Here is a 25,141-nt window from a genome sequence, read left to right as displayed (position 1 = left end):
TTATATCTAGATGAAGGAGTTCAATCGCCCATTTGGCCACTCGACCTGTTGCATCTCTGTTGTGCAGAATCTCCGACAATGGAGCATCGCTGACGACTATAACAGAGTGATCAGAGAAATAGTGTGCAACCTTCTTCGTGGTCATGTAAATCCCATAAACAAGCTTCTGATAGTGTGGATATCTCTGCTTTGACGGAGTCAGAACTTCAGAAATATAATAAACCGGGCGCTGAACTTTATAAGCTTTTCCCTCTTCTTCCCGCTCGATCATAAGTACTGTACTGACGACTTGTCCAGTGGCTGCTATATAAAGCAGTAAAGGCTCTTTTCTGATTGGGGCAGCAAGCACCGGCTGGGTGGAAAGCAGGGCTTTTAGCTCTGCGAATGTTGCATCAGCTTCAGGAGTCCACTCGAACTTATCTGATTCCTTCATCAGTCGGTAAAGAGGCAGTGCCTTTTCACCGAGGCGAGAAATGAATCGACTTAGGGCGGCCAAACAACCAGTAAGCTTCTGGACATCATGCACACGCACAGGGCGTTTCATCTGGAGTATAGCACCCACTTTCTCTGTGTTAGCGTCGATCCCTCGTTCGGAAACGAGAAAACCGAGTAATTTTCCGCCTGGAACTCCAAACGTGCATCTTGATGGATTAAGCTTGATATCATACCTTCTGAGGTTGGCAAAGAATTCAGCAAGGTCAGTCAGTAGGTTGGAACCTTTACGTGACTTGACCACAATATCATCCATGTATGCTTACACATTCCGACTGATCTGAGTGAGCAGGCACTTCTAAATCATCCGCATGAATGTGGCTCCAACGTTCTTCAAACCAAATGGCATGGTGACATAACAGAAGCACCCAAACGGGGTGATGAAAGTTGTTTTTATCTCGTCGGGTCCGTACAGACGGATCTGGTGGTACCCGGAGTAGGCATCCAAAAAGGACAAACGCTCGCACCCCGCAGTTGAGTCGACTATCTCGTCAATGTGAGGTAGAGGAAAGTGATCTTTCGGGCAGGCCCCATTGATATGTTTGAAGTCGATGCACATGCGAAGTGAGTCGTCCTTCTTTGGGTCCATGACAACATTAGCTAACCACTCGGAGTGGTAAATCTCACGAATAAACTTAGCTGCCAAAAGCCGAGCCACCTCTTCACCGATTGCCTTCCTCTTCTGTATGACGGACCGTCGAAGATGTTCTTTGACTGGTTTCACTTTTGGGTCGACTCGCAAACGATGCTCAGCCAGTCCCCTGGGAACACCTGGCATGTCCGAAGATTTCCATGCAAAGATGTCCCAGTTCTCACGGAGGAACTAGGTGAGCGCTTCTTCCTGTTTGGAGTCGAGTGTTGTTGAAATGTGAGTCGGAGCAACATTGGAATCCGTCGGGTGAATGTTAATCGACTTTGTTTCGCCAGACGACTGGAATGCTGAGTCCGTGGCGGGCTTCTTGGCTCGCAACAAATCACTCGAATCTGCATTTTTTTGATATTCTTGCAATTCTGCTACGGCCATCTATGCATCAGCGATCTTTGAGCCCTTCTGGAAGCACTCTTCTGCCTTCTTCCGACTACCAGTGATAGTGATCACCCCTTTGGGACCAGGCATCTTCAATTTGAGGTACACGTAACATGGTCGAGCCATAAAACGTGCATAAGCTGGCCTGCCCAGAATAGCATGATAGGCACTCTGGAAATCCACAACTTCAAATGTCAACTTTTCTTTGCGGTAATTCTTGGAATCACCAAAAACCACGTCGAGAGCAATCTGGCCGAGTGATGCAGCCTTCTTGCCAGGAATGACCCCATGGAGACTCATATTACTTTCACTGAGTCTGGACATCGGAATGCCCATTCCTTTCAACGTCTCTGCATACAGTATATTCAGGCCACTGCCACCATCCATCAGAACCTTAGTCAGTCGGGTGCCTTCGACTACTGGGTCGGCCACCAACGCTTGCCTCCCAGGGGTGGCTATGTGCGCTGGGTGATCGGACTGGTCGAATGTAATGGCAGTCTGGGACCACTTCAAATAACTGAGTGTCACCGGAGCAAGCATGTGTCCATGTTCACTTCTTTGTTGATGACTTTCAATCGACTTTTACTCTCAATGTCAGCGAAAATCATCAGAGTGGAATTCACGTGGGGATAACCATCATCATCCTCTTCCTCGTCCTCAACCTTGTCTGCTTCTTTCTCCTTTTCCTTGGATTGTTTCTCTCGGAATTGTTGGATTAGGAGTCGACACTGCCGAGTGGTATGCTTCGGGTAAATGAAATTACCCTCTTCATCTTTTTTGGTGTGGACATGGCATGGCAAATCCAGCACATCATTCCCATCTTGATCTTTTACTTTCTTGGGGTTCCACGGCCCTTTGGGATTCCCCTTGAACTTTCCTTGAGTCATGGCTAAAGCTTCACCAGGAGCGGCTGGCTCGGCTTTGCGCTTCTGCTTCCGACTGGAGTTTCCTCCTCCGGTTTCATGGGCGACTATTTTATGATTGCCACTCCGGAGTCGGTCTTCTTCTTCACTGTTGGCATACTTGGTGGCAATTTCCATCATCCAAGTCAGAGTCATATCTCCTGTCCGACCGAATTTCAGATTCAACTCCCGATACTTGACACCTTCTTTAAAGGCACAAATTGCCTGATGATCAGACACATTCTCCACCGTGTGATGCAATGTGATCCATCCCTGGATATAATCTCTCAAAGTCTCATTCGGTTTCTGAACACAGCACTGTAATTCTGTCAACCCTGTCGGTCGTTTGCAAGTACCTTCGAATGTTTTGACAAATACTCGAGCAAGATCTTCCCAAGTGTAAATACTACTAGGTGCTAACTGATTCAGCCATGCTCTAGCCGAGCCCTCCAGCATTAGAGGAAGGTGTTTCATGGCCACTTCATCATTGCCGCCACCAATCTGGACAGCCACTCGGTAGTCTTCAAGCCAAGTATCAGGCTTGGACTCACCAGTGAACTTACTGACTCCAGTCGCCAACCTGAAGTTGGGGGGAATCACTACAGCCCTGATGGCTCTGCGGAAGCACTCCGGACCTGAGACATGCACCCTGCTGCTAGTTGGTAGATCTCTGTCATGACCCTCTCGGTGAGCTCTGTTTCTATCGACCAAACCCTGAACGAGAATAGATCTCGCATCAAAGCCCGGCTCTTTGGGATCGACTGGAATCCATCGCCCCATACTGTGAGGGCGCCTGTCATCATGTTGCCGAGGCACGTACGACCCACTCCTTGGAGGAGGCTTGGGCACTCGACGACGATCATCGCGATCGACTCGGTGATCATACTGCTCATGGTTTCTGTACTGATCTCGTCGATCCCCACGTCCCTCACGCATCAGGGGCGATCTTGGGCTGTGAGCCGACTGAACTGTGTCCGCAACCACGGATCTGCTATGGATCTTATTCCGCGACTGAGATACTGCTGTATTCTGCTCTCCCGCCGCACGGAGCAAGGCCCGGATATGCATTAAACCACGACCAGCTTCTGACGGAGAAGGTTGGATCGACTCCGCTATCCGGGCTGCAGCTGCGAGATTCTAGATTGGATTTCGGTATACCTGAGTCGGAGGCGGAAAAAGTTGACGTCGACTGGATTCGGGAGCACGCTGTCGAGCACGCTCGTCGAGTGCGCGCTGGAGATTCTCCAGTCGAGTGCGCTCAGCCAAGTTGGCCAGGCGCGCCTCCTCCAAGGCCTGGGCCTCAGGGGTTTCTCCAATGATAGGAGTGTGAAGTGCATCCATGTTCCGGCGGCGAAGTTCTTCTCTTCGCTGCGAAGAGAGGGGTTCGGGGCGGTACTCTTCATGAATACGCGACGGATCACCGCCCCCATCGCCTCCGTCTTCACGGGTGAAGCCAGGAGGACTGCGTGGTCCATTGACCATCAAAACTTCCGCCGCTGGGTCCCTGCTGTCGCACTCGGATGCAATCTCTACGGAGCCAGTCGACAGATCGAACAGGCCGTAGAGGGTTTCGTCGGGCTCGATTGCCGCGACTTGGGGGGTGGCCGACTGGCGAGCCACCGCATGCTTCACCCACCGCTGAAGCCTCGATCGACCGGAATGTTTGCTCCGGCGGGCCGCAGGAAGGGTGGAAGCCATAGGAGCCGACCGATACTGGGTCGACGGCTGTCGCAGGAGGACGCCGCGGACGCACGCGCGAAAGTGCGTTGCCCCGCGGGGGAGTGCGTTGACGTCGAGTGGAGCCTCCTGAAGCCAAGTGGAGTTGTCGGCGACAAACACGAGCGCGCTGAGACGGATCTCGCGGCCCTCAGCCAAACCTCCGCCTGAAACCATGATGAAGGGGATCGGAAAAATTGCAACCTCTCCAACAAGTCGCTAAGACACCCGCCCCATGATGGGCGCCAACTGTCGTGGTTCTAGATCTGACAGTAGAATGGGGGATAGGAATGTAGAGGCAAGATCATATCTATGGAGGAGTTGTACGCGCGAGTTTTACGAGTTCAGGCCCTTCTCGGAGGAAGTAACAGCCCTACGTCTCGGAGCCCGGAGGCGGTCGACTGGATTATATGCGTGTGAGTTACAGGGGGTGTGAACCCTTGTCCCTGAGGAGGGGGGTGGCTTATATAGAGTTCGCCAGACCCCTCCCGCCCTCAGTTACAAAGGGTTTAAGGTACATAAAGGTAGAGACGTTACCGGTAACGCCTATAATAAAAGTACATAAATGACTATTAAAGCTATGACTTAAATCCCGACCGTTGCAGAGTGAATGGCTCTTAGTCTTCTGGTAGTCGAGTGGTTGTTCGTATGGTCGAGTGTCTTCAAGACTGTCGAGTGGAACATGGCTTTATGGTCGAGTGGACAATGATTTTTCTTCGACTGCTTCTGGTTTTTTAAGGGATGTCCTTGGGGAGGGTATCTTGATCAGATCCATGACCCTACCCTAGGTACATAGCTTCGTCAGGTAACAAAACACTCGGGGACCAAATCCTCACTCTTAAGTTAAATTATATTTTAGCTAAGAAATATACAATCATTAATTAATGGGTATTTAATTTTAGTGCATATTGCATTCGGGAAAATCGTTTGGACAAAAAATGATGTACATTACTTATTGTCAATTCTATGCACCCAAAGATCTTGTCAAATATGATGATCAAATCTTTGGTGGATCCAGTCTTGGTTCGTCGGTGTTTGTGTAGCTTCAGGTTGGATCCTTCTAATCAACTCTTCTCCTCATCGACGGAGGTTACTATTTTGGTACGTTGGTCCTATAGGGCTTTGGCGGGACTACTTCTGGGTTGTCTATTAGAATAAGGTTTGTCCGGCACCGATGAGGAAGGGGCAATGACGACGGCGCACCTTCAGTTCACTCCGGTGCTCATAGTCGTCGGCGGGTCGTCTACAGACTTGGATGTAATTTGTACTTCTGATGTTCTTTGTAGTTGATGATTTCGGAAGTTTTTCCCTTAAAAAATATGATGATCAAAAGTGTATATATTATAGACAAGTGGTTGTAGTTGGACAGTTATGTACAAAATTCATCGGTTCAACTTTAAACACACAAACATATATATACACGGCCTTACGCAGATGTCCATGTTTAGCACGCACATCTCTCTTTTTTTTTCTTTTTTTTTTTGCCCAACGATGCACTCTGTCGTACTGTGCTAGCTAAACTCGAGCACCGAGCACTATATGGTCTGTAAAATACTAGTGTAACTTGCATGCTTTATTCGATGGTCAAAGTGCAACCCCGTTGACTATTCAGAAGAGACTACGGTCGGAGATATACTCTCTCTGTAAACAAAGTTTGACTTTGACTAAATTTTATATGCAGATTAAAAAAATGAAGGGAGTACTACTTGCTGGTCGTTGCTGGTTTCCGTTGCTGGAAAAGTGATCGTGTAGACGCGCTTTCAAGTTGTTGGTGGTTTCCGTCTTCGGCAAGCGGTGCTGGCCACTTAAGGCCACAAGCCACCAGTAGTGGTGCGGTGGCTGAGAGTAGTTACTGGCTCCTTCCTTGCAAACTTTCTCCTTCAAGCACTGCGGTGGCTCCTCCTCTCCGCCGGCGATGGGTGGTTCCAGCTGCTTCCTCTGCCTGGGGGCAAGGAAGGAAGTCCCACCGCCTCCCCGGGGCGATCCCCACAGCCGCAGCAGCGTCGCCGCCACTGCCACCGCGGCACGAACCTTCACCTTCGACGAGCTCGCCGCGGCGACCAGAAACTTCAGAGACGGCTTCCGCATCGTTCGGACGGCGAGTCTCTACAAAGGCTACCTCAGGAGCGTCAATCAGGTGATGATCCTGGCTAGCTAGCTAATCCATTCTTCACTTAGTTTCATATATGTACGTACTACGTACCATGCATGATGTCATGATCGACGTGCATGAGGCGGAAATTGATGTATGAGTGGATCATCATACAATATTCGTTTTAGGTTGTTGCTATAAAGCTGCAGCATGCCTTTGATCCTAGTGGATCATCATCATCATCATCAGAACAACTCAATAAGGAGTTTCTTGCCCGTGTCCTGATGCTGAGCTCGCTGCGCCACCCGAATGTCGTCAACCTCGTTGGCTTTTGCGCGGACGGCAATCGCGGGATCTTGGTTCACGAGTACATGCCATTGGGTTTCTCTCCAAAATCACCTCCATGGTATTTATTGGTATACCAAAACCCAGTAAATTAATTTTGCCCACGATTCAATCGCTTGAGTCTGTGTTGATTAACTAACCACCGGATCGATCTTGTGCTCAACAGATCGGTCTCCTGGCAAAGCACTGCTAGACTGGAACACAAGGATAAACATAGCTGCTGGCGTGGCCAAGGGTTTGGAGTATCTACACCACCAAGGTGTGGTGTACTGCAAACCCATGAGTAGCTCGGACATCTTGCTCGGAGATGGCTACCACCCAAAGCTGTCGCAGTATGGACTGGCAGAGCTTCACCAGGTAGCTGCAGAGGAAGAGAGCTTCACGCGAAGTACTAATATTGCCCCAGAGATGTTAGCTACTGGGAGGGTGGCCACCAAGTCGAACGTGTACAGCTTCGGCGTCGTGCTGCTGGAGTTGATCACGGGACGGACCCCCTTCGACCCCGCCCAGGCCGTCGGCGAGGATCGGAACCTTGTCATATGGGTAAGTTAACTATAGCTAAGCCCATGGTTCGCATATTTGCTGGTTTTTGTTGATTTGGCCGTTATCGAAATAGGCTTTCGCCCCGCTATATTAATATAGCAATCACCCGATACATCCAGAAGTTCGACGCTGGGGCAAACAGCACAATTATGCCCAAAAGAAAAGCAAGAGAAAATCAAGAGAAAGAAATACCGGCAGTACCGGATGAACGAAAGCTGAGGCATCCCGCAACCGCTGTGTTGTTGCCGAGGCCTTCTCGCTCTCCCTAGCCCTAGCTCGGCTCTACCTCTCCCTCTCCGTGTCTACGATGAACCAAGGAAGAAGAAGACCAAGGTAGAAGAAGGACACGGGACAGGGTGGTTTTTTCCTGGCGCAACTACGCCCTCCACGAGCTCATACTCGTCACACCACCGCAGCCACTACAACGCGCCCCTCACGGGCTTTATATCCGGGCCAGACACTGGGCACAAACCCCACGTCTGCACCCGCCCGAGCGCACGGTCCGGCCCGCTCCAGCCGCGTCCACTACACGCACGAACGCGCCCAGGACGCGGCGAGCCCGCAACGGCCCCGACTCGGTCACCCTGACCTGCGCGCCAACGGCTGCACCTGGTCCGGCGCCGCGCATGCACACACACGCTCCTATCCTAGTCTACGCACGCACACACGCCATGCATCCGACGCGTTCCGCGTGCACACACATGCACACCCGACGCGGTCGCCGTGGCCACCGTGGCTTATTTCCTATCAATCACCCCCTAAGCCACGACATTGCCGCACGGCCTGCCGACAGGAGCCCTGCCTCGTCGTCGTTGTCGTCTCGGCGCCATGGACGCCGCACCGCACCGCTGCGGCCTCCACCGCGCCGCTCGACGTCGTTGTAGCCGCCACCGCCCCGACGTCGCTGCCACGCCTGCCACCGTGCCGCCGTGCCCTTCGCCGCGCACACCCCACGTCCTCGCGCTCCTGGCCCGCGCTCCCGCCGCGTAAGTACGCGATCTGCGCACCAGGTCCAGCGCCTCGACGTGGTGCACACCCGCGGTCCCGACGTGCCCGCTACGTCTGGCGCACACCCATACACGCGCCCGACGCGGTGAGCCCGTCGCTGCGGCTTGTTCTGCCACGCTCCGCACGCCTCTCGCTCTGACGCGACCAACGCGGCCGATCCGGCGTGTTCCGGAGCTTGGCCTTCTCTCCGCCGAGCCACGCCGCGCCACCGCAGCCTCTGCGCCACCGCGCAGGTCCGCCGCGGCCGCCGCGCTCCCCGCACGCATGGCATCACCGTGCTCCGCCGCCGCACGGGACGAGCGCCATCGCCGGCGAGCTCCTCGGAACCCGATGCTCTGATACCAATTGTTGTTGCCGAGGCCTTCTCGCTCTCCCTAGCCCTAGCTCGGCTCTACCTCTCCCTCTCCGTGTCTACGATGAACCAAGGAAGAAGAAGACCAAGGTAGAAGAAGGACACGGGACAGGGTGGTTTTTTCCTGGCGCAACTACGCCCTCCACGAGCTCATACTCGTCACACCACCGCAGCCACTACAACGCGCCCCTCACGGGCTTTATATCCGGGCCAGACACTGGGCACAAACCCCACGTCTGCACCCGCCCGAGCGCACGGTCCGGCCCGCTCCAGCCGCGTCCACTACACGCACGAACGCGCCCAGGACGCGGCGAGCCCGCAACGGCCCCGACTCGGTCACCCTGACCTGCGCGCCAACGGCTGCACCTGGTCCGGCGCCGCGCATGCACACACACGCTCCTATCCTAGTCTACGCACGCACACACGCCATGCATCCGACGCGTTCCGCGTGCACACACATGCACACCCGACGCGGTCGCCGTGGCCACCGTGGCTTATTTCCTATCACGCTGCGCCCACCGGAAACATCCACCACGCTCCAATGCCATCGAGTCGCCGTGAACTAAGCAACACCCTCAAGAAGGACTGCGACGACAATGCCGTTGCTGCCCGGACGAATCCTAGGATTTCTCCCGGTACACGGAGGGAAGCGGGCGAGAGGTACTCCCGACGCCCTTCAAGAAGGTTGATGGCGCCCACAGGCGTCACCGCGCCGGTGCCGGGCGGACCCGAGAGGGATTTTGCCCTGCCCTTTATACCCACAACCTAGGACCAACCGGCGGCTCCACCATGCCAACCGCCCACCAACCTGCGCCACCACAGTCACGAGGACACCACCGTCGTCTCTCCACCGCAGACGCTGCGAGGCCGGCCGAACCAAGCGAGACCATCGCCGATAGGGACCAGGAGCACCACAGCCACGTGGGAGGGGACAACCTCCACTGGCACAAGCCGTAGCAGACCGGACGCAGGCGCGGGAGCACGCTGGACCCCCTGCCCAGCCGGGCCCAGATCGGGCCCGTTAAGCTCCTGCCGCTGCGCTGCAGCCGACGCAGCGCAGAGCCGCCGATCCCAACGACCTCATCCCGCCAGCCCAGCCGGAGGAGACCCGTCGGAGGCCAGACCAACCCGCCCTGACCCAGATCGGGCCCAAAAGGACCCGGATCTGGGCCTACAGGGCTTCGCCGGCCAACCCCCGCCGCCAGCCGCCACCGCCGCCAAAGGGCTGCGCCGCCGCCGCCGCCGCATCTGAGCCCGATCTACACCGGAGAACCGCCCGCCGAGGTGCACCATCACCGGAAACCGCCGCCCGAGCCGGGGAACCGCGAGAGGGAGAGAAAGAGGGCCGCCACCGCCGGCTTTGCCACAATGCCGCGCGGGCAACGCCCGGCCACGCCAGCCGGCGGCAGCGGCGGGAGGAGGGGTGGGAGGTGGGGGCTGGGCGGCGAGGGGAGGGAGGGCCGCCCCGGTCGCCCCGCTCGGGGAGGGAGGGGCGGCGCGGGGGGGTTGATGTTTGCTGTTGGATCAGGCCATACGGTTGATGAAGGACAGGAGCAAGTTCCGCTGGATGGCAGACCCGGCGCTGCACGACCGGTATCCGTTCATGGGTTTGCACGAGGCACTTAAAGTTGCTTCCATGTGCATCCACCAACAGCCGGCCATGAGATCGCCCATTAGTGTCGTCGTCGCAGCTCTGTCTCGCCTTGTCGCCTACGACGATCATCCACCTGAATCATCACACCACGCCGCGCCTCGTTAACCTGTTGTAAATATAAGCAAATTACTATGAGATTTAATCCAAATAAACAGAAGATAAATCATGACCACAGCAGCAGAGATTAAACTAATCATGCGAACTAGCATAGCAGATGAACATATCACATCTAGGGCACATACTAGAAGTATGAATTCTACCATGATCTCGAACAGGAAAGATAGAATCACATACGGTGCAGCACCGCCGGCGTTGACGTTGTCACCCATGTCGTCGAGGACGAGGTTGCCGAGGTCGGGGAAGAAGTCGTCGTTCACGAAGTCGTCGCTGCCAGCAGTCACGCGAGTGCGCTCCCCAAAAACCTGATCGCCCCTTTCCCGTACAAGATCGCGAGAGGCGGGGTTCCGGAGGCCTGCTGTCCCTTCTCGTGGTGCACGCCGGAAGGAGGGATGGAGAAGACTTGCTTGACGGTGCAATGATCTGAAATGGTGGTGAGAAACCATACGAAGCGGCGGCGGCTAGGGTAGACGTCTGCCTGACTATATATTGCGGGCCGGGTAGGTCGTGGGAGTAAACCCCACGTCCGAGCCGTCACGATCCAAAAGAATCGGAAACAGTTCAGTAATTAACGCGTCCGTTAATTATTAATTAATGACTTATTAATTTTCCCATACAGCAAAAATATAGACAACGTGCATAGCTCTGTCCTCGGCTCGGCTCAATCCCGCAACCCGCGGCGCGTCGTGGCGAGGCGAGGCGAGGCGTGGCGTGTAGGTCTCCTCTTCTCATGCTCATACAAGTGGTAGAAGAGCTTACCTTATAAAGAGGTGCAACTCTCTCTAAACTTCCAGGGTGGGACTAAATTTTAGCCTCACTCACTCCACTCATATGTGTGCATGAATGGGCCAAGAGAATTTCAGAATTTTAGTTGGGCTTTGGGCCAAAGGCCTACTAGCAAAATTCCAACAATTCCCTACAAAGTCTCATTGGCACATCTCATCATTTAGTTCCAAAACATTGTTTTATATATTGGTGCTTAGTGGAGACTGTAAAGTTGAACTTCCACTTAGAAATTTATGCTACACTAGATCGCAACTTGAATAGTGGACTATGCCTTGAACTACAAGTTTTCTGTCAAACTTGTTTCACACAAATTCTTGACCGATACTGGGCTGCCGCAAGGCTTCCCCGCGGGTGGAGCGTATACGTCATACTCCAGGGCCTTTCATGAATTTATTAGAGAACACCCAATTCTCACAGACTGCGACGTTAACAGTCAAATTCATATAGGTGTGTTCCTCAGAAGATGTTCTGCAGGACAACATCTCTGCTTGCCCGAATAAGCCACTTGGAACACATTAAGATAAGTATCAACCTGCCATGCAGATCATGAGAGTATTGCATCTTCACGGAGTGGGATAATTAATATAGGGATACTCTTCTCTCAGCTGACCAACAGCTTGTCTCCCACTTCTACTTCATGGGATCTCCGATCATATAGAGTGGTTTACCACTATGGACAACTCATGCGGTGGGTCTCAAACCCATCTCCATCGATGCATTATCTATCACATTAGGTGATAGACCCTTTGTGAAGGGATCTGCCAAGTTTTTCGACGTTTGGATATAATCCAACGTAATAACTCCGGAGTTCCTCAATTTTCTGACAGATTTTAGTCTCCTCTTCACATGCCTTGAGGACTTCATAATGTCCTTAGAACTGTTTATCTTGACGATCACAGTTTGATTATCACAGTTCATCAGGATAGGGGGTATTGGTTTTTCAACCATAGGTAAGTCCATCAAGAGTTCACGAAGCCACTCTGCTTCAACAGTGGCAGTGTCTAATGCTGTGAGTTCTGCTTCCATAGTTGACCTCGTTAAGATGGTCTGCTTGCAAGACTTCCAGGAAATAGCGCCACCACCAAGTGTAAAAACATAACCACTTGTGGCCTTAATCTCATCAACATCGGATATTCAGTTTGAGTCACTATAACCCTCCAGTACCCTTGGATACCCGGTGTAGTGAATCCCATAGCTCGCGGTGCCTTTCAAATAGCGCATAACTCTCTCAAGCGCATGCCAATGATCATCTCCCGGTTTTGACACAAACCGACTCAGCTTACTCACAGCAAAAGAGATGTCAGGCCTCGTGGCACTCGTCAAATACATAAGCGAGCCAATAATCTGAGAATACCTCAGTTGATCTCTAGCAATCCGTCGATTCTTTCGAAGCAACACACTAGCATCATATGGAGTTGGAGAAGGCGTGCAGTCGCTATACCCAAAACGACTCAAGACCTTTTCCACATAATGAGACTGAAGCAGTGTGATCCCACCATTCTCATCTCTCAACAGCTTGATGTTTAAGATAACATCAGCTACTCCTAGATCCTTCATCTCAAAACAGCGAGATAAGAAATCCTTAACCTCCTTGATTAAATCAAGTTTGGTTCCAAAGATCAATATGTCGTCGACATACAGACAAAGAATAACTCCTTCGCCCCCACCATAGCGATAGTACACGCACTTGTCACCATCGTTTACTACAAAGCCGGCAGCAGTTAATGTTCTTTCGAACTTCTCATGGCACTCCTTAGGAGCTTGTTTAAGGCCATATAAAGACTTTAATAACTTGCACACCTTTCCTTCTTGACCATGTACTACAAAACCATCTGGCTGATCCATGCAAATTTCCTCCTTCAACTCTCCATTGAGGAAAGCCGTCTTAACGTCCATTTGATGAATGAGAAGATCATGTGAGGCAGCCAGTGATAGTAGCACCCGAATTGTGGTCAGTCTAGCCACGGGTGAGTAAGTATCAAAGAAGTCTTCACCTTCTTTCTGGGTATAACCCTTGGCCACAAGCCGTGCCTTGTACTTTTCAATCGTACCATCAGGTCTAAGCTTCTTCTTGAACACCCACTTACATCCTACAGGTTTGCACCCATAAGGACGGTCAGTGATCTCCCAGGTACCATTAGCTAAGATGGAATCCATCTCGCTACGTACAGCTTCCTTCCAGTAGTCAGCATCAGGAGATGCATAGGCTTCTGAAATAGTCCTGGGTGTGTCATCCACGAGGTACACAATGAAATCATCACCAAAAGACTTTGCAGTCCTCTGTCTCTTACTCCTCATAGGAGTTCCATTGTTACCCTCAACAGGATTCTCAACGTGTTCCATCGCAATGGTGGGTTCAGGAATTACAGTAAATTCCTCACTAGATGGAGTAGGTATCTCCTGATTTGATGAACTCGACATATCCTTCATAGGAAATATGTCCTCAAAGAAAGTTGCATCATTTGATTCCATAATCGTACCAACATGCACGTCGGATACCTCAGATTTTATTATCAAAAATCTATAGCCGATGCTATGAAAGCATAGCCCAGAAGAACACAATCCACGGTTTTTGGTCCAAGCTTGCGCTTCTTGGGAATTGATATATTGACTTTCGCCAAACAACCCCAAGTACGTAGGTAAGAGAGTTTCAACCTTTTCCTTTCCCATTCCTCAAATGGAGTCATGGTCTTATGCTTTGTAGGAACTCAGTTTAGGACATGACACGCAGTCATTAGCGCCTCCCCCCACCATTCCTTGAATAGACCCGAAGTGTCTAACATGGTGTTAACCATATCAGTTAGAGTTCGGTTCTTTCTTTCGACTACCCCATTTGACTGGGGTGAGTAGGGAGGCGTCCTCTCATGGATTATACCATTTCCGCACAAAACAGATCAAATTCATTGGAAAAATACTCTCCACCACGATCGGACCTAAGTCGTTTAATTTTTCGATCAAGTTGGTTCTCTGCCTCAGCTTTATAGTTTTTAAAGAAAGTCAAAGCCTCATATTTTGATTTCAGAAGATACACATAACAATATCTAGTGGAGTCATCAATCAACGTCATGAAGTATCTCTTTCCACCTTTTGTCAACACGCCATTCATCTCACAAAGATCAGAATGTATAAGCTCTAGTGGTGCCAAGTCTCTAGCCTCTGCAGTCTTATGGGACTTGCGAGGTTGCTTAGCTTGCACACATACTTGGCACTTGGAGCCTTTGACAGTAGAGATTTTCGGAATTAAATTCATATTGGCTAACCGTGTCATGCAACCAAAGTTAATATGACAAAGTCGTGAATGCCAAATATCAGACTCATTATTGTGGTAAACATTATTAATAACTTTAGTACAAATATCTGACAAAGATAGGCGGAACAAGCCTCCGCACTCATAGCCTTTTCCAACAAATTGTCCACACTTAGAAATTACAACTTTATTGGATTCGAAAACCAACTTAAAACCATCTTGACATAAACGGGAACCGCTAACGAGATTTTTATTGATGGACGGCACATGATGAACGTTCTTCAGACGCACAGTCTTTCCCGAAGTAAACTTCAGATCGACCGTACCAACACCTCGAACGATGGCATGTGACCCGTTCCCCATCAGCACGGGTGAAGTCCCTGTTGCCTGGTAAGAAGAAAACATGGAGGTGTCAGCACAAACATGTACATTGGCACCGGTGTCAATTAACCAATCAGGGGATTGAAATACTGAAAGGATGGTAGGAAAAATACCGTACCCTGATTCCTTCATATCAGTATCACCGATGACAACATTAGCGGACTTGTCGCTCTTCTCATGTTCGCGCTCCTCAAAGCGGTTAGAACACTTCGGAGCCCAGTGATTAGGATCACCGCAGACATGGCAAAGTCCCTTCCCCTTCTTATGAGAATTCTTCTTGAAGTTGGTAGAATGTGATGGCTTGTTCTTTGTATCAAACTTGCCTTTGCCCTGAGTTTTGTTCTTATTGTTTTTGAACTTGTTGGGCTGGGAGTTCTTCTTCTGTACCATGTGGGCACTAGAACCTCCCTCAGCAACTCGAGCACGTGTGTCCTTTTCTCTTGCCTTCTCTTCAACATCAAGAGTACCAATGAGATCCGCAACGGAAAACTCCTGTCTCTTGTGTTTCAGGGAAGTAGCAAAATTGTTCCACGAAGGTGGAAGCTTGGCAATGATGCCTCCGGCAACACGCACTTGAAGTACTCAAGTTCTTTTGCAAGCGACTGTATCTCATGAGCCTGCTGTACAACAGGGCGCTCATCAGCCATCTTGTAGTCATAGAATTGCTCCATGACGTACAACTCGCTGCCGGCGTCCGAGGCACCAAACTTGGCCTCGAGCACAGCCCACATGTCCTTGCCGTTGTCAAACGACATATACGAATCCACAATGGAGTCATTAAGAACACTCAGAAGAGCGCCTTTAAAGAGGGTATCGATCTTCTCAAAAGCTTCCAGCTGTGCTGGATTAAGATCGCCCTCAGGCTTGCCCTTGGTGGCATCATAGCAGCCCATGGTCTAAAACCAGTAGACTGCTCTCGTGCGCCACCTCTTATATTGCGCCCCCTTAAAGGCAGGCGGCTTCAGATGCGCAGCAAAACCACTCGGAGTAAATTGCCTATAATCAGGTTTTTGGATTGTTGGAAATATGAGCAAATTACTACGAGATTTAATCCGAATAAACAGAAGATAAATCATGACCACAGCAGCAGAGATTAAACTAATCATGCGAACTAGCATAGCAGATGAACATATCACATCTAGGGCACATACTAGAAGCATGAATTCTACCATGATCTTGAACAGGAAGGATAGAATCACATACGGTGCAGCATCGCCGGCGTTGAAGTTGTCGCCCATGTAGTCGAGGACGAGGTTGCCGAGGTCGGGGAAGAAGTCGTCGTTCACGAAGTCGTCGCTGCCAGCAGTCGCGCGAGTGCGCTCCCCAAAAACCTGATCGCCCCTCTCCCGTACAGGATCACGAGAGGCGGGGTTCCGGAGGCCTGCTGTCCCTTCTCGCGGTGCACGCCGGAAGGAGGGATGGAGAAGACTTGCTTGGTGGCGCAATGATCTGGAACGGTGGTGAGAAACCATACGAAGCGGCGGCGGCTAGGGTAGACGTCTGCCTGACTATATAGTGCGGGCCGGGTAGGTCGTGGGAGTAAACCCCACGTCCGAGTCGTCACGATCCAAAAGAATCGAAAACGGTTCAGTAATTAATGCATTCGTTAATTATTAATTAATGACTCATTAATTTTCTCATGCAACAAAAATATAGACAACGTGCATAGCTCTGTCCTCGGCTCGGCTCAATCCCGCAACCCACGGCGCGTCGTGGCGAGGTGAGGCGTGGCGTGGCGTGGCGTGGCGTGTAGGTCTCCTCTTCTCATGCTCATACAAGTGGTAGAAGAGCTCATCTTATAAAGAGGTGCAACTCTCTCTCAACTTCCGGGATGGGACTAAACTTTAGCCTCACTCACTTCACTCACATGTGTGCATGAATGGACCAAGAGAATTTCAGAATTTTAGTTGGGCTTTGGGCCAAAAACCTACTAGCAAAATTCTAACATAACCTAGGGCGAAACGATGCACGTCCGCGTCATTTCCAGACGCACTGATCATCATATCAAGTTATTTTAATTATGACTTGCTGTGGAATAACAGTGTCTGCATAGTTTAGGCTGTTCATCACAATCCCTCCTGTGTAAAAACGTGCGGATGTTAATTGGCCCGTATTAATAATGGATTTAGAAGTTGACTTGATTCTAGAGGTGGAACGGTGTGCGGAAGTTTCAGCTGATGAACCGATCCATGCTGATACCGTACCGTACGTACATTCATTCCGTTGGTGCATGCAAGGGTTTCGGCTCAAGGCTCGTGGTGGATACTACTCCATCCGTCTCAAAAATAAGTGTCTTAATTTTAATATAACTTTACACTAACGCTAATACAAAGTTGAGATATTTATTTTGAGACGGAGAGAGTATGTCCCTGTGATGCCTGTGCTTCAGCCGGTGTTGTCGTTATGATATAGAAATTGAGGTCGTTTCTGTGGGGCTGGGTTCAGATCGTGCAGTGGTTTGTACTTGCTTTTTGCCTTGTGTAGTTGTGTTGTATTTGTTGCACTAGTTAGGAACCAAAGTTAATAAAAAAGAATGACTCACTAAGAACCTGAAAGCTAGAGTCGGTCGCTGATCAATCTGACGAGACGACGTCAACGAGTCTGAAATTTAAAAAAGGAGACATGAAGGAAACGACGGCAGCGGCCAACGGCCTGTCGCTTAGTCCGAATTCCGATTGATATAAGGACCGGGGAGTCAGGGACCAAGCCAGAGCCACCGAGGGACGAGGCGGGACGAGGAGTCGATGTCAAGGGCTCCAGGCGGCGAGGGACGAGGCGTTCTTTTCCTGTGTAGGGTAGCCACGATCCCGATCCCTGTACGCTGTAGCGATGTAGTTTTTTTCCGGATAACATAGCGATGGCCTCGTCGCGTGCAAGTACAAACCACTGCACGATCGCGATGGCCTCGTCACGTAGCGATGGCCTCGTCGCCGCCTGGAGCCCTTGACATCGACTCCTCGTCCCGCCTCGTCCCTAAACCCTAAACCCTAAATCCTAGCGATCAAGTAGGAGGAGGAGTCCAGGGATCGCGCTCGACGCTCGATGGCCTGGTCGCTATCGCTTAATTGGGCCTGGTCGCTCGATGCTCGGCCCAGTAACGTTAACTATTACTAGACCTGCATAAAAAATACGGGGCCCTCCAGAATTTTGGGCCCTGTGCGGGCCGCACCTTTTGCGCCACTGTGGACCCGGCCCTGGGTTTGTACTTGCTTTTTGCCTTGTGTAGTTGTGTTGTATCTGTTGCACTAGTCTAGGTTGGGTTTGGCTGTATTTTGCTCACGGGATGTCGTCTTTCATGTTGATGATCCTCATGGCGTTTAGGCCGGGCGTTGTTATTGGTTGTGCCTTCTTTGGCATCGTATCATCTTTCTCTCTTAATGAATATACATGCAGCTCTCCTGCATGGTTTGAATGATAATGCCTTCCCATGGGGTATCATGCATGGACACAAAAACTTGGACTCCAGGTTCAGGACATGTAAAAAATAAGTGGGAGACAAGGTAATGGCTGACAGGCACGTTGTTATTACAGGTGCAAAGGGAGAAGAAAATAACTTCAATTCGAGTCTGAAATTGCTTTCACATCCACTGACATATTCATGTCCTTCAGCTAGCTCTGGAGCTCCCTCAAGATGTGGCTTCATTCATCTTCAGCAATTTTCAACTAGAAGATAAAAACGAACACAAGTTATCACAACATTAGAAAGATCACTACAAAGATTCCCTTGGAAAGATTGACAAAGAAATATTGTGTTTGCAGACAGAAAGAAAAATGGGCCTAACTTATTACACCATTGCGAAAGGTTACAATTGCCCACAGTCACTTCACTTCTTCATTCAAGAGAGTGGATTCACAAAATAATAAAATACAGTAACATAATTAATTCTAGAAGATCCCTGTGGACTATATCATGCTAATTGTTGCAGCACAAAAACATAACTGAAACCATCTTAGTTCAGCGCCCATCAGGATACTATAATCATGAAACAAAATGGTCCGTGACCCATAATCGAGCATACAACAGTCAGCAAAACTGCATCAGCCATCCAAACAAAAACTGGAGGCACAGTGCCAGCTGGGACGATCAGGAGGACAAGCATGAACATATCGGTACATCATCAGGAGGCCCTTCCAAGAATCTGTGCAGTGGACATCAAACATACTGATACGGTTATATAGCACAGAATTGAATGAGCATATGAACATATGTTCACTCAGGTTCAGAGGTAGCAAACTAGATTACTGAACACGAAATTTGACACGGCCAAGGGATACTTTAAGCTAGAACCAGGGCGATTTAGCTCAAACCGGTAGGAAATACAGAGCCGGGAACCATTTGGTGAGAAAAACAGACTGTGGGAATATTGCACGAGACTGAATCTGTGGACTAACATACTGCCACTATTATGCATAGGGATGAAAATGGAGTGGAAAGTTTTCGCTTTTCCGGAGGAAAAATGGAAACGGAGAGGAAATATGAAAATGGAAACGGAAATTTGCAAAATGGAAATGGAAGTGGAATTTTTTATGCAGAAACGGAAACAAAAACGGAACGGTGTTTTCCAGTGGAACAGACGTGGAAACGGAACTTTCCGTTTCCGTGAATATGGAATTTCCGTTTCTACTATAGGCCCATAGCTGCTTTGTAGCCCAATTACCAAACAACACACAATGACACAATGAGCAGACTAGATCATTTGAGGATCAACTTTTACTTCCACACACATTCTCAACTAGACACAATACGAAATTGTCATGTACTATTACAATACTACCCTATGTTGCCAACACAACCATATTATCATGTAGCCATGTTAACAATTTCTTAAATTTCTTTGTTTTTTGTGTGTATTTCTCTATGATTCAAGGGGGTTTTAGGTTCCAGTCAACACACCGTTTTGTTTCCGTGTCCGCTCTGTATTCGCTTCGTGTCTGTATCCGGTAGTATTTGTTTCCGTATTCATTTCCGGGGTTTCCGTATTCGTTTCTGCTTCTGCAAAAAAAATGAAAAAAAATATGGTAGCACCCAGTTCCATCTGCTTCCGCTCCGTTTTCATCCCTTTATGCAATTGGTCAATACACGGAACTGAAGACGAGCATACTAAGATGTTGTTCGTTCAGGTTCGGACGCAGGAAAGAGATAATGTGTAAGAGTGCTAAAAATCAGAGCGATGTTGGACAGGCTAGATTTTCACAAGTTGGGATTGGAGGACAGTGTCACGTAAGAAAAAACAGGCAATGAGAAAGCACATGTCAGAGACCAGATAGGCAACATATTTTTCAATTGCTGATGAAAACGATATGGTAAAAAGAACTACAAAAATTAACTCTCCAAGACACTAGTAGCGCACACATTTCCACTGGTAAGGACCTAAAGGCGACGCATGGAGCAGCCTATGCTCTCACCACAGATGTGGCGGGCGAGTTGGATGTCCTTGGGCATGATGGTGAAGTGCTTGGGGTGGATGGCGCAGAGGTTGGTGTCCTCAAACAGCACCATGAGGTAGGCCTAGGCGGCCTCGACTAGTATTTGGAATGCCTATTTTCCATGTGCTTTATCCTATGCAATTTATGGTTCACCAGGCCACAGTAAAGTCTATTTTCGACCAGTAGCAATATCTTTACCTTCTTGTCAGTTCATTTTTTTCAACGCAAGTTTTTTTGTTATGTCAGTCTGTAGCACTGTCCTTTGGTAGCTCTATAACATCCCCCTGTTCTTTTGTGACAAAGAATTTTTCATCAGCTTCAACTTCCTATGGTTATTTTTTCTTGTCATTTTTCATTTCCTACTAGTCTCAAGTGGCGCTAGATAGCTGCAGAGGCCCTAGCTGCTGTTGGATCGGTTCTTTTAACAAATCTAACTTCTTTTACATGCCTGATACTCTAGTACTCAAGTCTGAACTTTCAATTATATAGTACTGCTGATGTTGATTACAATTCACATGGAGCATTTTTACTGCAAGATATCATGCTGCTAAGTGCTATCATGTCCTCTTTATGTGATTTATCATTGCAAGTTGGGATGTCCAATTATTTATCCTGCTGCTTCCATGGCCTAATGTGATAAGTTAGTTTCCATCACCTGATGTTATTACCATGTTCTTCTTGTGGTGTATATCCTGGTGGGTTAGAAGTGTCATTTCATTGATTGTGTGCTCTGAGAAAAATACTGTGTTAGGGAATTAAATGATGGAGAAGCTGATGCAAATAAATCCAATGAGGAGAATAAGAAAACAAGGAAGAGGAAGGGAAAGACATAGGTACAAACATGAAAACAGAATGCACTGGCTCCTATATAACTTAACTACATTTACATTTATTGTGCAAAGTCCTCACTAACAAGCATTTTTTGTTGGTCCAGGGAATAGCTACCTGGTACCCAGACATCTGAGTTAAGAAGGTTTGTCAATCCCAAGCAGTTTGTTTTTTTTTTACTTTTGAGATGGGCAGAAAACAGTACTGCAAGTTATAAAATGGTGTTTATCTTGGCAACTTGGGCATTGACTTATGTTACACATATTTTTGTTGATTGTGGTTAAATGGTGAACATGCGGCATTCCTTCAATTTCATTTTCATGATCATAAGGGTACAGGATTATATAAGTACCTCTGAGACTCTGTCTAACAAAACATTGGGTATTATTTGCATCTCTGGACTCTATCCTCTTTTTCAGATGTCTTGTAGTAGTGATAACAAAATAGAAAGGGGCATAAACGCAATGCAAATTACGGTTTCTGAATTTTGGGTGATTTGCCTTATCAATTTTCTTGCCAAAGAGAATCTAAAAATCCAAACTTAAGTCTTCAGAAATCTGCAAGATTTTCAAATTACTTTTGATTTCTTTATCTACACATGTATTTAAACCACCGAAGTTTGAGCCGACGCATATAGGAATATGTTTATTCTGCAAAAGGTACTAGCTGAGACTTTCATGGTGGTATGCAATATGTCTCTTTCCAATTATTTCAAGTCAGTAAACAGTTTCTTGCTGCATCAATAATCTTTTTTAGCAGTAAGAGTCAATATATATGGTCTCTAATCCTTCAAAACTGGAATAGTCTTACTGCAGCTGCGGAAGGCAATATATATCCCAAGGTACAATTTATTAATGTTCACCACAACAGTAAACCTACTGGTACCACAACGCTTTGTTTAACCGTCATCTTTTCGGAATTCTTTAGTTGAGGAGTCTACTGGAGAAAGAAAAAACATCAAGCAGAGGGCAAATGAAGAAGAGGTGTTGTGAAGTCTGTATGTTATCGTGTAAGATAATAGTAAGAAGAATTTGAATTTAGGAAAAATTGGATGGCCAATAAAGCATCAAATTGAGGTCCTAAAAATCTCTTTGGACCAATCTAACCCAAACACGCATTCACGGATGGATATTTTTAAACCTTCCCTTCAAAAGAACATGTCTATCCACAGGACATGTTGAAACCCAAGAAATTTTGGAAACATTTTCAGAGCGATATCTATCCAGTGGGATGGATAAACCAAACCGTTTGCTGAAATCAGGGAGACAGGCATTGATGTTTAAGATCAGACTGTTAACTTCCCCTACGGTCACTTCTCACTGATACAATGGAGTTGAGCTGCTTATTTACTTGTTATGATAGAACACATCTTACCTTTATACTCCTGAGCGTATCCAATCTTCAGCATACATATTCTACCTAAACATTGTATTTTTCCAGGGACAGCATGAGATTCCGACAATTTGTGGCCAGCGCTTTCGTGACGTTCTAGTGTCTGATCAGCCCCGGGAACGACCAACCTGTAGCAAGTTCACAGGAGATGCAGATGTAACATTTTCTCTGAACGTGGAAGAATAGTTTGTTAGGAATTGTGTGAGTGATACACCCATTATTATAATCACGGTGTGGAAATCTGCAGCTTTCCTGAACTTGTAAGAACTGAAGAGAAGACATCCACGTAACTTGTACTGTACCCTTAACTAGGTTTGTAGATTTGAGATGATACAGGACAAGAGCAGGGTTCAGAGAATTGAGTATTGTTATACCATTAGGTTCAACAAGAATCTGTGCACTGAACATCAAACAATGCCAAACATAAGCAACTGAAGAGCATTTTAACATGCTGTTCGTTCAGGTTCAGACTCAGCAAACCACACTACTGAATGTGAAAATCAGAGCAATTGCTGATGACCATAGGTGGTAACACTAGTATCAGATGAGGCATAACACATACACCATGGCAAGAAATACAACGAGCTTTACAAAGCACTAGCACACGCATGGAGCCCAAAGAATTTATAGAAGCTCTCACAATTTTCAGTTTCCATGATAGGCAGTGGCGTGATGATAGGTATATCGTTCTTTGACCCCTTCTTTGGCTTCTTTTTTAGCACCTTCTGTGTCAAGCGCTTCCAAGGATAAATTTAGTACTAGAAAACCACCTAAACATTAAAATAGTGGGAAAACAATAATACAAATAGAGCATGTGAGTTGAAATAATAATTACCTAATGGCTTTATTTAGGACTGGTTCATCTTCTTTTTGTAAGCAATCCGTTCTTAAAAGATTGGATTAGTATTGAAGTGAAATTCAAGCTTGAAACCCTTTGGCTCACTAATTATGTAGCATTTGATATCCCTAAAGTACTTTAGAGCTTCCTCGTCCCTATCGGATATGGGTACATGTAAACAATAAACTAGATGCCAACAGAATTATGTGAAAGAGCGGGAGATGTATCATTTCAGCATTAAATTACTGAAAATATCTTAATACAGGCAAACATGTGTTCACCTTTCTGATCTGGAGCAGAAGCCTGCATCATCTTTAGTTACACCTTCTGCCTCAGCCACACCGTTGACAACATTATGACGCTGTCATTTGCAGGTGCAAGTAATCCATCAGATCTTGTACTAATTTGATACAGTCGTGTTAAAGACAGTATGTACGGTATGAGCAGTGCACAATAAAAACATCTCTTGTCCTAATTTACCAGTCGTTAGCATCGTGGTACAGGTGAGAGTTGATTGCAGCAGTCAAAGGGATCAAAAGGAATTACAGGATAAAGGCAAATAAACAACATAGAGCAGATGGACACACAGAACTGAACAAGCCAAAGCTGTTCCTTCAGGTTCTGAGGCAATCAACAAGATTACTGGTGATTACGGAATTTAATACAGCCAAGGCATCATCCAAGCTAAAAACTTGAAGCAATTTATTTAGGACAAAGTAGCTAAAACCAGCAGAAAATTTCACAAATCGGGATAATCAGATCAACCGTTTCCTGCATCACATTCAATGACAGGCTCACACCAAGAGGCAAAGATCCGAGAACAGAATGCAACATTTTCATTTCAGTTACTGATGGCAGCAAGACGGTGACATCAGATCAGACACACTACATCCACCATGGAACGAACAACACACTAGCACGCATACATTTCCAACGCTGGACAAAGGCTAAGGTGGACCTAAACACTCACGGCGCACAGATTGCGGCCTAGGCCCTCTCTCCACGGATGCGGCGGGCAAGCTGGATGTCCTTGGGCATGATGGTGACGCGCTTGGCGTGGATGGCGCAGAGGTTGGTGTCCTCGAAGAGCCCCACGAGGTAGGACTCGGCGGCCTCCTGCAGGGCGGAGACGGCGGAGGACTGGAAGCGGAGGTCGGTCTTGAAGTCCTGGGCGATCTCCCTCACCAGGCGCTGGAAGGGGAGCTTGCGGATGAGCAGCTCGGTGCTCTTCTGGTACTTGCGGATCTCGCGGAGCGCGACGGTGCCGGGGCGGAAGCGGTGCGGCTTCTTGACGCCGCCGGTGGCCGGGGCGGACTTGCGGGCGGCCTTGGTCGCCAGCTGCTTCCTCGGCGCCTTGCCGCCGGTGGACTTCCTCGCCGTCTGCTTGGTGCGGGCCATGGAGTCGGAGATGCGCCGGGAGGTTGTTGAGGAGGGGGGAGCGCTGGGAGGGTTGGGGGATTTGGGGTGAGGAGGAAGAAGGGGAATGGGCGGCGTTAAATAGGGAAGGAGGGGAGCGCCGAGCGGGCGGGGGATTGGAGCGGGGAGCGCGCGTGGGTTTTGGTTTTCCGGGAGGGATGGTGGGGCCTAGAGCGTTGGATGCGTCGTGCGTGGACGGCTCGGATCTGGGTTCGGGGGAGTGATCCGTGGGAGGGGGGATCCCGCGCTCTGATTGGTTGGAGTCGAGTCAGCCGGATCGTGGAGAGGCAGATGAAACGAAAATGGACTCTCAGCAGGCGCGGCAATATTTTGCTCTTTGCCGCCCACGTCCCACACGAAAACCTCAGCCCAAACGAGAATCGACGAAATTAGTTGGTTCTTTTTTGACAAGAAGAGAAGACTTTCGGTGATTGCTAGAAACGATTGTTTTACTACTACTAGTACATGAATTATCTGTAAATGCCCTGAAGCCCTGTAAATTATTTATGTGCTAATTCATCTTAAAACTGATTTTACATATAAATGACCATTTTAGAAAAGAATTTACGACGCGTTTG

The 25,141-nt window shown here is 48.6% G+C and overlaps 1 protein-coding gene and 1 pseudogene across 1 annotated transcript; one reads left to right on the top strand and one right to left on the bottom strand.

Moving 5' to 3' along the window:
* Positions 1-5,984: 5,984 nt before the first annotated feature.
* Positions 5,985-10,208, top strand: LOC123180207 (probable serine/threonine-protein kinase PBL7; annotated as a pseudogene).
* A 13,756-nt stretch (positions 10,209-23,964) lies between these two features.
* Positions 23,965-24,624, bottom strand: LOC123064940 (histone H3.2). Its single transcript, XM_044488331.1, has one exon. It carries the CDS (start codon positions 24,543-24,545, stop codon positions 24,135-24,137), a length of 411 nt encoding a protein of 136 aa, XP_044344266.1. The 5' UTR covers positions 24,546-24,624; the 3' UTR covers positions 23,965-24,134.
* Positions 24,625-25,141: the final 517 nt, after the last annotated feature.

The sequence above is a fragment of the Triticum aestivum genome, chromosome 1A (assembly GCF_018294505.1).
Source record: "Triticum aestivum cultivar Chinese Spring chromosome 1A, IWGSC CS RefSeq v2.1, whole genome shotgun sequence".
NCBI lineage: Eukaryota > Viridiplantae > Streptophyta > Magnoliopsida > Poales > Poaceae > Triticum > Triticum aestivum.
This window is presented reverse-complemented; position numbering and strand designations above follow the sequence as displayed.

What these genes read in the sequence shown, in the direction of transcription:
- LOC123064940 (XM_044488331.1), bottom strand. Translation starts at nt 24,545, where the DNA reads ATGGCCCGCACCAAGCAGACGGCGAGGAAGTCCACCGGCGGCAAGGCG.